The following is a 14,183-nucleotide window of genomic DNA, read 5'->3' as shown; positions in this document are numbered from 1 at the left end:
CTGGGCTATCTGGCCTCTCTTTTCTGTCCCATTCTCTAATCTTTTGCCAATATACACTGTCTTGATTACTGTGGATTTATAGTAAGTCTCAGAGTAAGTTACTATCAGTTCTCCAATTTTGTTCTTCTCTTTCAATAATTTGTTCACTGTTCTGGGTCTTTTACCGCTCTATACAAACTTTGGAATCAGTTAGCTGACATTCACAAAATAACCTGCTGAAATTTTGATTGGGCCTATACATAAGTTTTAGTCTATTTTCTCTCTGGTGTTCATTTTGGATAAATTCTATAGATCTATCCTCATTAAAAAACTCTATACTCTGTCATTTCCAATCTGGGTCCATTTAACAAGTTTTTATATTTTGTTTCAGTTACCTAAATTTCACTTGGTTCTTTGTCAGTATTTATATTTGTTGATATTTGTTTCAAGGGAACTTATAATTGTTTGTTGAAGCATTTTTATGATTTTTTAAAAAGCAGGATTAATTAGATTTAATGGGAAGAATCCAAAATAAAGTTCAAAGTTGTAAACCAGTGGTTCTCAACCTGTGGGTCGCGACCCCTTTGGGGGTCGAACGACCCTTTCACAGGGGTCGCCTAAGACCATCGGAAAACACATATATAATTACATATTGTTTTGAGATTAATCACTATGCTTTAATTATGTTCAATTTGTAACAATGAAATTGGGGGTCACCACAACATGAGGAACTGTATTAAAGGGTCGCGGCATTAGGAAGGTTGAGAACCACTGTTTTAAACTAAGATGGCTGAGGGTTTCAGTGATGCTGACATGATCAGAGCAAATTGTGGGAGTTGCATGTTCACTGAAGAAAGTCAATCGCATATTGTAATCTAATGTCTGATGTGAGAATGATGCCACTTCATCTTCTGACTCTATTTTAGGAAACACATGCATTTAAAATCTTTGCCAGATAATTCCATCATCTGATTCTTCCTAATGTTGGCATTAGTTGACTATCTTTTCTCATGTAAGGTGTGGTTTTCCTGATTCTTCGTATAATGTGATTTGCACAATTTGACTATTATTTTAAGAGTGTCTGGGGCCTATTCATATTTTTTATTTTAAAAGGCAGCCCCCTGGCTTACTTTTGTAATTTGTGGTTCCAGTGACAGCTTCAGAGCTCTTGAAGTGCTATTTTAGTCTGCTTGGGCTATCTGGTGTTGCTGTGGCTCCCAGTGTACCTGCTGGTATTGCCTGAGAGGGCAAAAGGAGCATCTCCAGGTTGTGCATCTGGTACCTTTAGGTAGATAAAGGGAATGTCTGGCTGTGGGGACATAAAGGATTCCTATGTCAAGCTTTGCTGTGGAGGGATCCCTCGTGTCTTTTTGTCAAGTAAAAGGCACTTAACTGCCCACTGTCTTCAGTGGGGAAGAGGAGTCTCAAGTCTGGCAGGAAAGGACAGTATGTCCTCTGACCCTTTCTTGTGAGTGGGACTCTGTCAATTCCCTGGCCAGTGCAACCAGGCTCTACCAGTGAGGCCGGGAGGACTCCTGTTTGATTAGGGGGGAAATGAACTTATCAAGGCCACCACCTCCTCTTGCTAGTTTGGGGTTGGGAAATGCCAGGCCTCGTTTGCCTTATGCTGTTGGTGGGAGACTCATACATTGCTGGCCACTGCTGCTCCTCCAGTCGTCAGATCCCTAGCCATTCCATCTTCCTCTTTACATTTTTCACAGCATAAAACTGCTTTGGCTGCCTTTTGCATTATTTCCAAGGTTTATAGTTGTATTTAAGGGGGAGGAGCTGAGAGAGTCTGTGCCATCTTTTCCAAAGATGACTTGGTAGATGAGGTGGTAGATGACTTGTTAATTACAAATGCAAATGATATCTTCACAATGAAGAACCCTAGTGGATAGGGCCTTAACCTTGCAACTAAACAAACTCAGTATCAGCAATAATGGGACAAACTGACATTATGAATCTCTAGATATGGGAAAAAGAAGAAGTACTCAGTACTACTACCTATGTAGAATTACTGCCAAAAATATTTAACTGGAGTTTAATGATCAGGAAACAATCAGACATGTCCAGATTTGGAAACAATTGCCTGCCATCTACAAGGATATCAATGTTATGAAATAAAACAAAAGTCGGAGACTGTTCTAGATTATAGCGACTAGAGAGACTTGAAAACTTAACTCCACACATGATCCTTCATTAGATGGTAGATAAAAAAGAAACAAACAAACAAACAAACACCAAAACACAACAATCTATAAAAGACTCTACTGGAAAAAAGAAAGTTGAATATAAACTTCATATTAGATAACTTTATAGTATCACTGCTAAAAGTTTTGGTATGTTAACGGTATTATAGTTGTATATGAGGATATCCTTATTATCAGGAAATGAATGTTAAAGAATTAAGGAATTAACACATTATAATATCTATAACTTATTTTCAGGTGTTTCAGCATAAAAAAAATAGGATAAATAAATTAGAATAGATTGATCTATTACCATAGGTAACACAAAGGCAAAATGTTAATTGGTGAATATATGTGGAGGGTATGTAGATATTGATATTACTATTCTTAAATTTTCTGCCGTTTGATACTTTTCAAAGTGAAAACTTGAGGGTAAAAATAAGAGGAATTATAATGAAGGCATACTCTTATCAACAATGCTTACTTCAACTTTAACTTCCATCCTAACTTAGGTTCCCCACTTAAACAGGAACTATTGTGATAAAAAAAAAAGGCCTATCTTTTAAAATATTTGTTTCTATTTTAGTAACTATGAGTATAATTCAAATTCAATTAATGAGACTCGCTTGTATATTTTATTTTATTTTTTTTATTTATTGCTTAAAGTATTACAAAGGGTATTACATATGTGTCCATTTTATCCCCCTGCCCTAGACAGTCCCCTAGCCTCCCTATCCCCCAGTGTCTTATGTCCATTGGTTATGCTTACATGCATGCATGCTTGTATATTTTAATAGTAGAGATAAAACATAAAATATTCACTTATAAATTGATGGAGGCTTATTTACCCCAATTTCTTGTCATGGCATCAGTCTTCTGAATAATTTTGCCATGTGTCTTTTAAGGTGAGAAATAATGTAAAATTTAAAAATCTTCCTTGACAAACTGTATTCATTGAGAAGGCCTTTTGAATGAGAAAGGCCTGTGGATTGTAGAAGTGAAAACTGCACCATGAGAGAGGACATGGAAGGGAAGCAGGATCTTAATGCAAACAGGCGGTAGGGAGATGGGGAGAGATGGGTTTGGGGTGTTTCTAAGAGCACTTAGGGTTCTGGGCCCCCTCTTACCCAGATATTGAACCAAAATTTTAATAATATTGGGATTCTTAGAACTTTTCCCTGAAGAAAAGTATTAAGGACACAGAATTTGAAAGCAAAACAGCCTAGCTCAGCTACTTCACAGCTTTGGGACTTAGTTCCTTATTTCTAAAATGGGAATAATAATAATGTTTTTATGAGGAAACACATAGAGCAGTCTCTAAAGTGGCAACCAATATCATTATATGTTCAAAGAACATAATGGGCAGCTTTCTAAATATTTACGTTTCTTCGTGAGCATCTGTATCTCACATAGAAAGTACAGCACAGGGAATATCTATAATAATAAAAGTGTAATATGCTAATTAGACTGGATGCCCTTCTGGATGTCCTTCCATCCTTCCGGACGAATCTAGGGATGTAAGGGAAGCCCGGGTCCCGGGTTCCTGCCGGTGGCCACAGGGGGAAGGAAGGGAAGAGGGAAGCCGATGCTGGCAGCTAGGGGAAGGAAGGTCTACTCTTACACAAATTTCATGCATTGGGCCTCTAGTGGTCAATAATATTGGAATAACTATGTGGGTACTGCAAATATCAGGGGAATCACTTTGTCAAGTATATGATTATCTAACTACTATGTTATACACCCAAAACTAATACAAAATAGTACTGAATGTAAACTTTAATTGAAAATAAAATTTAAATTAGAAAAACAAAAGGGAAAGGGAACCACAAGAGGCCTTAGGCCATATGAAAAAGAATAGCACTTAATATTTCAGTGTGGTGTTGATACACTCTAGGAATCTATTTTGCTTTGCTTTAAAAAGGTAACTTCTAAACCAAGATCAGATGGAAAGGGACAATTTAAAGGGGATTTGATGTCCCTGCCCTGGTGTGCCCACCTCTCCAGGTGGAGACTTCCTCATCCCTCTGGACAGCCTTCTTCCTGGTCCTACTCTTCCCCGGGACTTGACCTTGATCCATTTTGTTTAACACACTGTTTCTGAATACAGGTTAGTAAATATTCTATTTGAGCCCATACGCTCTCTTTAGTGGCAAACTGGATGATTCCTCTCTTGACTTGTATCCTAAGCTTGTTTCAGTTCACCATCACAGCCTAATTGTCAGAACCTAATCTGTACCTAGCATGTTACCTTCTATGTTAATGCTCAATAGATATTTTTTAAATCACTTTTTCTTTTTGAACTTCATTTTTTAAAACACACTAAATAAAATGAGAATTCGTTTAAGTAGATGTATATAAAAAATGAAAATCCAGGGCAACAGGAAGACTGGTCATGAAACAGAAGAAGGAAAAATATGCAGGTCGAAATGTGGAAGATGAGGAACAAATGGCAGGTTGCAGATGTGTGACTCCTATTCATCAACCAACAATGACCAAGACCATTTCATGAAGGTGGGCACAATTGTTGTCCTCGGTCTCATTAAAATACATGGTTTGGTCATAAAGACAGTGCTGGGCTGTGAGACCCAAATGATGACTGTTCATGACTTACATATTTTTTGGCTTTAAGTAGAAATTTTTGAGTCATAAGGTATAATTTTGTTATATTTTAGATCTTTTTAAGGCTTCTGTTCTTTGGTTGATAGATTTTTTATTAATTAACATTCTTTATGCTTAAAATTTACATCTTAGAGTACTCCTAAATTAGTAAGTTCGATTTATATTTCTATCATATCTACACAGTCAAAATCAGACAATATGTATTAAGGATCATTGTTCCATCCATTTTCTTCCTTTTTATTATGGTTTACTTTCTATCATATTACTTATCACTACTTGAATTTATGGCTGATATTTTTATATTCACTTGTTGATTGCTTATCTCTTGCTGCTAATAAAGGGTACTCTAAGGAAAGGGGAACATTTCCAGCCTTTGTTTATAGATATAGCAAAAGCAACGATGAGTTTTAATGAAAGGGAAAACTTCTTAATGGGAAGAGATTTTGGCTTTTATTTTAATAATATATATTTATAAGTTGTAAGATTTTCTATCCATTTTATGGCCTATTTACCATCTAATAACAATGTTCATTTAGCAAATAAAGCCAATTCACCAGATCTATATTATTTATTGATATTGTTCTTGTTTTAATAAGGTGGCTCAAATTAGAGAAGCTTCATTAGGCTTTCAAGCCTTGATGAGCCTATTTACAAATTCACATTACAATTCAGCAAGTAATTTTGGGAACTCCATTACCCAGCTTTCGCAAAGTCTAGTTAAGATGGCTTAAGATAGAATTATATAGTTTTATTAAACTTAATTTTTGTTTATATTATTGTGTGATTATTTTTAATAACTCTAAATGTGCAATAAATGTATATATTTCCCCCTTAAATGGCTAGACAAGCCATAACAATTAATGCCAATTGGTTGTATCTGACAATTGTGGAAAACTTTCGATAGTTCCCCAACATATTCCCCTTTCTCTTTTGTGATCTCTCTTTCTTTTATAGCTCAGATGCTTTATTTCTTTAACTGTCTTAATTTAGAACCACTTTGACATCTATGAAAGATGTGGCATAAAAATGCAGGAAAATGTCCATGTGCACAAACACACAACATTTCCATGTAATTTCAAGAGATTCAAAGATCTCTTGAGTCCAACCAGTGACCATATAGGGTTCATGGATTCTGTGTTAGTAGCTTCTGTCTTATTCTAATAGTTTCTCCATATCTCCTTCCTACAGTAATTGCCTTTGTTTGAACCAGCACCTAACCCTTCAAGTCACAGCAATGCTTATTAAATTTGTTGACTCTTTTCATACAATGCTGTATTGCAGAACCTAAGGAAATATCATATCTTATATGATATTTCATATAAGAAATATCATTTTTTTTAAAAAACTTCCAGGAGGAAATTGTGGGTAAGTTTCTACCCATAAGACTCTTAAGGTTCACTATGCTTTTATTTAATCCTCTCTAACCTAATGGTGAAAGTCCAGTCTATTGTGTATGTATTAATCTGAATGAAAGGGAAAGTTGGGTATGTACCAAAGATGGAGGACAGTCACAACAGACATTCAAGTAAGATTTGAGCATTAAACAACAGGAAAGACCAAGGTAGGAAAAAGTACAAAAAATTAAGATAGACAATAAACAATCCTTCTTATAACTAGGCTTCATTTAGCACACGTCTACTGGATGCCATCTATGTGCCTCCTTCACTCATATGACTAATGTCTATTTTCAACAACAGCATGTGGATCCCATTAGAGCAGCGGTTCTCAACCTGTGGTCGTGAGCCCTTTGGCAGTCGAACGACCCTTTCACAGGGGTCGCCTAAGACCATCCTGCATATCAGATATTTACATTACAATTCATAACAGTAGCAACATTACAGTTATGAAGTAGCAACGAAAATAATTTTATGGTTGGGTCACAACATGAGGAACTGTATTTAAAGGGCCAGAAGGTTGAGAACCACTGCATTAGCGGAAAGGAAAATGGAAGGAGTCATCTTTAAAAATTAAGTCTTTACTTTCAGGATCTAGAATATCATGTAGTCTGTGAATGTTCATGACTGTTAAGTTATAGTACAATTCCATAACTATTTAAAGACAAAAGCTAACATTAAAGCTGAAAATTGTAGAGTCATTTAAAAATTTCTTCTCAACCCCTTCTTATTCATCCAAATTAAATCTAATGCTATATGAGTGCCTGGTATAAATTCATAAATCCTGTTATGTATTAGAAGATGCGAGAGATACAGTTTCCCATCCATAGTTTATTGTTATTCTTTAAATCCAGTTCAGGTATGCATGCATTATATTTCAGCTCTACTGGGGCATCTGGGCAGGACTTCACCACTTTCTTCATTTCATAGGTAATATCTCAACTCATAATTTAAAGCTAGAGAAAAATAAAACTGAAAACATTTTTACACAAATATTTGAGAGAGATATTTTCATGGATTGAGTTTTTATGGGTAAGGGATTGAACTAGAATTGTAGGAAAGATTCCCTTTAATGATATTCAAGAGCAAATAAGAGCTCACGTAAGCTAGGAAGAAAATAGAAACACTAACATTTTCAATAAATAGCTCCAATTATTATTATGACTAAATGAAAGCAAAATGAAAATTGACATTTCTCTATTTTATATTTAAGAACTAAAGATCTAGCAATGAATAAAGATAAAGCAATACCAGGTTTCATAAGCCTGGTATTAAAAATGAAAGTACCCTCATTGACAGGTGAAATTGATCTGGCATTTTACAAAAGAAGGTAAATGGATTTTTAAAAATGGTTTTATTCTCCTTACATAGGAAACTCAAACTACTTAAATAATTTAAAAGTTACTTCTCATGGAAATGGAATCATTTTTCCTATATGCCTAAAGCACATTAATGAGTATTCTGAATTTCCTTCCCTCCAGCCAAGTGATAAGTCAAAGTGAAAAAAGCCTGAAAGCTATTATATTGTAGAAAATACAATTTTCTCCTTGAGAAAGAATAGTTACTGCTTGCTGCTAAATTTAACATAGGATATACAAAGTTACTGTGGCTACGCGATGCACAGGAAAAACTCCTCTAAGGTGCTCCGCTGGTAACACTCACAGATAGTTTTAGCTCCAGCCACATTTCAGTTCATGGGTATTTATATCCATTTTCTCAGCCTCGTGTATGCCATGCTTCATAAGGCTTTTATCACCCCAACTCTCTTATAGAAGTTTTCATTTTTGTTTTGAGTTTTACTCACTGCAATTGCTATTTAAATATACTTTTTCTAATAAATATGATCTGAACATTTCCCTTCTACCAGCCTATGGAAACGTAAGGCAAATCTCTCGTCACCCATTCTGAGCATCAGAGGTCTGAGTGAAATGAAATATGGACTTTCAAACTTACAAATCATAATAGTTTCTAAACATTAACAAAGAAAATGTATATGCAGTCATAGTTAGCAACTCTAAGCTTAAATGGTTTTAACCAAGGGTTTTCTTTTTTCTTTATATTCCACATTAACACTGCCTTGTATTGTCTGTTATACATTTAATAGTTTTCTTACCCCTGCTGATTATGTCTCTTGTACATCAGAAGTTCTCCCTTTTAGATTCTTTTTTAAATTAAATGCATTGTTTAATACCACTGTATAAGTTTCAGGTATACAATTCCACAATACATCATCTGTATATTGCATTGTATGCTCACCACCCAAAGTCTTGTCTCCTTTGTCACCATATATTTGCCTGCCTTTACCCTCTTCATCCTCTCCTGACCCCCTTCCTCCTCTGGTAACCACCATACTGTTGTCTGTGTCTATTTCTGTTTTATGTCCCTTGGTCTTAGAGAGGTTTTTATGAACTTGACCACAAAGGAAAGGAAAAGAAAAGCAAAAATAAATGAATGGGACTAAATATATCAAACTAAAAAGATTTTGCACAGCCAAAGAAGCCTTCAGCAAAACAAAAAGGCAACCAATTGAAAGGGAGGAGATACTTGCAAATTTACTTCCATAAGGTTCTTCAATAAAGAACTCATACAACTCAACAACAAAACCAACAATCCAATTATAAGAAGGGCAGAGGACATGAATCAACACTTTTCCCAAGAAGACATACAAATATATGAAAAGATGCTCAACTTCACTAGCTATACAGCAAATGCAAGTCAAAACCACAATGAGATACCAGTTCACACCTGTTATAATGGCCATTGTGAATAAATCAAGAAATAACAAGTGTTGGAAAAGATATGGAGAAAAAGGAACCCTCACACACTGCTAGTGGGGATGTAAATTGGTACAGCCACTATGGCAAACAGTATGGAGGTTCATTCAACAATTAGGAACAGAGCTACCATATAACTCAGCAATCCCTCTTCTGGGTATCTACCTGAAAATTTTGAAAACACTTATTCATAAAGATATATGTTCTTTCAATTCTTAACAGTCAGCTATTCCCTGTTCAATATTATAGAAAATCTCAACTACAGTTTATATCCTTGAAATTATTTCTCTATTTGGTATTAGATACAAAGAGATGGTAATTTTTTTTAGCTGTAAAGAAAAAAAAATCAAAACCAAAATCTAAAAGCAATTCTAGTAGCACTCTAATTTTAAAACAGAGAAATTAATTTTTATCTTGTGTGGAGTCCAACATAATTTTCTATATAAATTTGCTAAGACTTACTTCAACAAAATCATGCACTTGATTTTCCCTTCACCTTGTAATGATTAATCATTTTCAGAATCTTAGACACCATCTCATCTTACCTTCCTGTGGGGCTAGAGCTGCTATCTTCACTTTCCCATTGTTCATTTTTACTTCTTGGAATTGGGGGCTGTAGCATTTCGGCTGCCAATGGGTCAGCATCATTCTCTTCTCGACCAATCCATTCTCCTATTACACGGGGTCTTAGAAGAGAAGAATTACATGCCACTGTTTCCTGAAGAGGAGAAAAGAATGTGCTGCCTTAGCTTATTTACTCTTTACAGTAAGACAAGGAAATAATTTTATCTAGAGTTTCAACAGCTTCCTCAAATCAAAATGTTCTTTTTCCTTTCTGAATTAACTTAAAATTTCAGTTCTTTCCATCTCTACTAGATGACTTATTTTATGTGATTTGTGCTCATTCCTGAATGTCACAAAGAACTTCAGGAAGGAATACAGTTTTATGACAGCCAGGAACACTCATGTAGAACTTCTAAACTATAAAACTATAAGATAATAAATCATCTTGTTTTACTTTGTTACAGCAGTATAGAAAACCAATATAGTGACTAAACAGAAAGAAATTTCTAGAATTCACAGTTTTTTTAAAGGCTTTAAAATAGTGTCAGTCTTGTTTTATTTTATCATTTCATTTTAAATAGAATTACTAGTAATAACTCTTTTATAGAATTCATAAACTACTTTTAAAGATCACAGAATAAATAATTTCAATGAAATTATCATCTAACTAGAGTGACAGTAAATTATGATCTAACTAGAGGCCAGTATTTTATAAAGGTTAAGAAGAATATTATCTTTAGTGAACCCCCAAAATGTTAATAGAAGATTAAAAGGAAGAATATATATTTTTTTTATTATAGTAAGGACAAGGTGTCAGCTCTACACAAATTGTAAACCTTTCTGTTTGACTGATTTTTAAAACCTTATCTTTATTGTTGAAAGTATTACAGATGTCCCCTTTTTCTGTTTGACTGCTTTTAGTACCTGCCTGAGATACACTTTTTCTTACCGAGCAAAATGCAAAACTGAGTTTTGTGGTCACCAGAGGGCACCATGGGGTAGGCAGTGTCCCTCTTCAAGACTGGTTCCAGGAAGGCAAAGAATGGAGGCTGTGTTTCTTTTGTATTATCTGACCCTCTTGAAAATCAGGTGTGAGTGGGAACAATTTTTTGTACTGACACAACTATATTTTTCAATAAAAGCTCTTTTAGTGTGACAACTGGTGGCTTCCTCAATGAAAATGAAAAATAATAAATGTGCAATAAATTCCAGCAATTTCTATAAAGTCTTTAAAATACAATATTAAGACAATTAAAATCAGCAATATGTGAAACTTATTTAAATGAAAACTCTTGCTACTACTGTAAGAGAGGAGAGAAGGAGGAAGATGTACCCTGGGCTAATCCTTGGAGACCCCAGGGCACCTACAATGTTACCCGGTGAAGGTGAAATCCACTTTCAGTTCAAAGAACAATTGCTGTGCTCTTTATCTCACCAAAAATGGTGTAGACACTAACCCAGCTGCAAGCCAGGGCCCAGAAGAAAGGGAAGGAAAGTAGAATCACACAGCTAATTTATGGCTCCGGCATCCAGAGCTTTGCAAAATATATTAGAAGGAACAAATGAACCTAGAAATGGCAATGATTATGTCTTTGTACTTAAAATGAACCTAGAGTATATCTTCACAAGCATGGATTATTACATTTCTGCAAACTGGAAGGAATGTCAGGGTATAAGGAGACCAGTTTGGGCAAAGACAATGATGGCTTTGCAGAGAAAGACTAGAAAAACAGGACAAAGCCAGATACCCCATCTGCCACTTACTCCATGAGCTACGGTACATAGTTATGATCTGGTTTTGCATGGAGTTAATACAGATAGAAATTAAAGTAATTTTATTATTATTAGGTGGCTTATTAAAGGGAAATCATATTTAATAATATATTTGTCAATTTTATTTATTTATTTTATCATATATGTACTTTTATTAAAACTTAAAAGATATATTCCTATTTGGAATAGAAAAAATGCTAACTATTATTTTTATGTAAATAAAGTAATTGTTACATTATAGTTTATTATTTTAAAATGGCATGATTGTATGATCCCATTTTTGTACAATAATTTCTACCATTTTCTAGCTATAAATATAGCATGAGGCCAAATTAAATACATTTTCTGTTTAGAGAGATAGTTGTATCAATGTTCACCAAATATTGATGGCTAGTTCTAAGTGCTTCTCCCTTTTCCAACTACATACCTCATGTTAAAACTTTTTCTTCAGCCAAAGCCACATATCACAACAGATTGAATGCAGAAGTGGATATGAAAATTCAGCAGTGTCTAATTAAGCCAGGCATTAAAGAGATTTCTTTTAAACTGTAAATGTAACTTTCTCATAAGTACCTTATTTTGGAAAACAAAGTACTTTTTCATAAAAACATTTTTTAAAATATATTTTATTGATTTTTTTTACAGAGAGGAAGGAGAGGGATAGAGAGTTAGAAACATCGATGAGAGAAAAACATCGATCAGCTGCCTCCTGCTAACTCCCCACTGGGGAAGTGCCCACAACCAAGGCACATGCCCTTGACCAGAATCGAACCTGAGACCCTTCAGTCCGCAGGCCGAGGCTCTATCCACTGAGCCAAACTGGATAAGGCAAAAACATTTTTGTTATTGTAATGGTTATGTCACTGCTATTTTTTTAAATAAATGCATGTAAACTTTTTTATCAGTTTTAAGTTCTAACATGGTAAAACATTAATAGGTATAATCTACACAGTGCCAAGTTTTTTGGGATCCTGAGACCAAAAAAATAAGAACGTCTAGCCCAATGACTGACTCCTAAATGTGTAACACTAAATCAAAACTTTCTTATGAGCAACAACTCATATAAGCAATATTTAACAGACAACTCAAAATAAACATTACAAAAGCGAACTCTTTGTTGTTGTTGTTGTTGTTAATCCTCACCTGAGGATATATTTCCATTATTTTTAAAGAGAGTGGAAGGGAGGGGGAGAAACACAGAGACAAAAACATCGATGTGAGAAAGACACAGCGACTGGTTGCCTCCCGCATGAGCCCTGACAGGGACGGGAATCCAGCTGTTAACCCAGGCACATGCCCTTGACTGGAATCAGTCCACGGGCCGATGCTCTAACCACTGAGCAAACTGACTAGGGCTAGGACAGAGAACTGTTGATGCTATCCCAACCTGTCAAATTTGCTCTCTCCCCAGTTTGGTAAATGGCACCACAGATCATTTAATTTCTCATCCTCCAAACATAAGAATCATCACTGACTGATCTCTTCTACTAGTCCTCAGATCCAATCCATAGCACGCTCCAAAGATACTACTGCCAAAATATATTCCTAATCATATCACTTCCCACCACCTTCACAACTATCACTAGTGCAAGGCATCATCATATTTTCTTGGCATCTTAAAATTACTTTTAAAAAGTACTTAGTAAGCCCTAGCTGGTTTGGCTCAGTGGATAGAGCGTCGGCCTGCAGACTGAAAGGTTCCTGGTTCGATTCCAGTCAAAGGCAAATGCCTGGGTTGCGGATCGATCCCCAGGAGGGGGCATTCAGGAGGCAGCCGATCAATGACTCTCATCATTGATGTTTCTATCTCTCTCCTCCTCTCCCTTCCTTTCTGTAATCAATAAAAATATATTTTGAAAAATACTTAGTAAGGTTTACAAAGAGCAGCTATAGTAAATAACAAGTTTCTTCCATACCATCATAATCAATATAAGTAAAATCCAAATAGTTTACATAATATTATTAGTTTTCATTTTTTAATATAGTTGTTAATGCTTACAGTGGTTCAGTTTTCTCTAGCCAAATTTGAAAATCCTTAACTCAAAAGAATAGGTGATATTATATATTTCATTTAATAACTTTCATTTTAAAATCTAAGCATATAACTTTGAAAATTTTTTTAAAATATTAGCACCATAAATTATATTTGAACATTTTATGTTTCAGTGGATTAAAACCTAAATTCTATATGTTCTTTTCATTAGATGTATAGTTCAACTTACCTTATCAAGTTCATCTGAAATTGCAATACCTGGGATTCAAAAGAGATTTATAAAAATGTTTTAGAAACAATCTTTAATAACCTAATGTCAAAGACAAAAGTTCTATTTGTAAAACTAGTGTATTTTCCATTCTATTTTTTCTTTTTATTAGTGCTTCAAAATAGTGTGATACAACCTTCCTACTCATGAAAACAAATTAGGAATTCAAGTAAACTATGACAGCATGAACTGCTGAAAAATGCAAATGATGCAACAAAAACAAGACAAGTACCACAGTGGTTTTTAGATGCAGAGCTAATGTGCATATAATTGTAGGGATGTAGTCTTTATGTTATAATGACAATCAAGTATAACTTAGTTGTTACAATTTTGTTCCTGCTTATGAATTGATTTAGACTCCTAGAGTGATAAAATATTAAGGCAGCATGGTGGTTGGAGATCATTTATTTTAATTCCCTTTTTTACAGATGAGGACACAAACTAGAGAGCTCTAGGAATTTGTCCCAGTCTCTTAGATTGACAGCTTCTTAAGCCAATGGATAAATGATTCTTCCTCACAATTACCCTTCTTACCATTCCTCACTGTACATCTTGTTTCTGTCTTTACCATTCCTCCAAAATTGTTTTAAATCAGCAATGTAAAGAGCTTAGTCCTTAATTTATCTG

At 34.8% G+C, this 14,183-nt stretch overlaps 1 protein-coding gene across 1 annotated transcript in view; it reads right to left on the bottom strand.

Moving 5' to 3' along the window:
• Positions 1–14,183, bottom strand: part of CUNH8orf34 (chromosome unknown C8orf34 homolog) — a 241,430-nt gene that overhangs the window by 166,840 nt on the left and 60,407 nt on the right. Inside the window, 2 exon segments of the mRNA XM_036338220.1 lie at positions 9,504–9,676; positions 13,518–13,546. Coding sequence (XP_036194113.1) covers positions 9,504–9,676; positions 13,518–13,546 — 202 coding nt within the window.

The sequence above is a fragment of the Myotis myotis genome, unplaced genomic scaffold (genome assembly GCF_014108235.1).
Source record: "Myotis myotis isolate mMyoMyo1 unplaced genomic scaffold, mMyoMyo1.p scaffold_m19_p_16, whole genome shotgun sequence".
Taxonomy (NCBI): domain Eukaryota; kingdom Metazoa; phylum Chordata; class Mammalia; order Chiroptera; family Vespertilionidae; genus Myotis; species Myotis myotis.
Note: the sequence above shows the minus strand (reverse complement) of the source record. Positions and strands in the feature narration are given on the sequence as shown.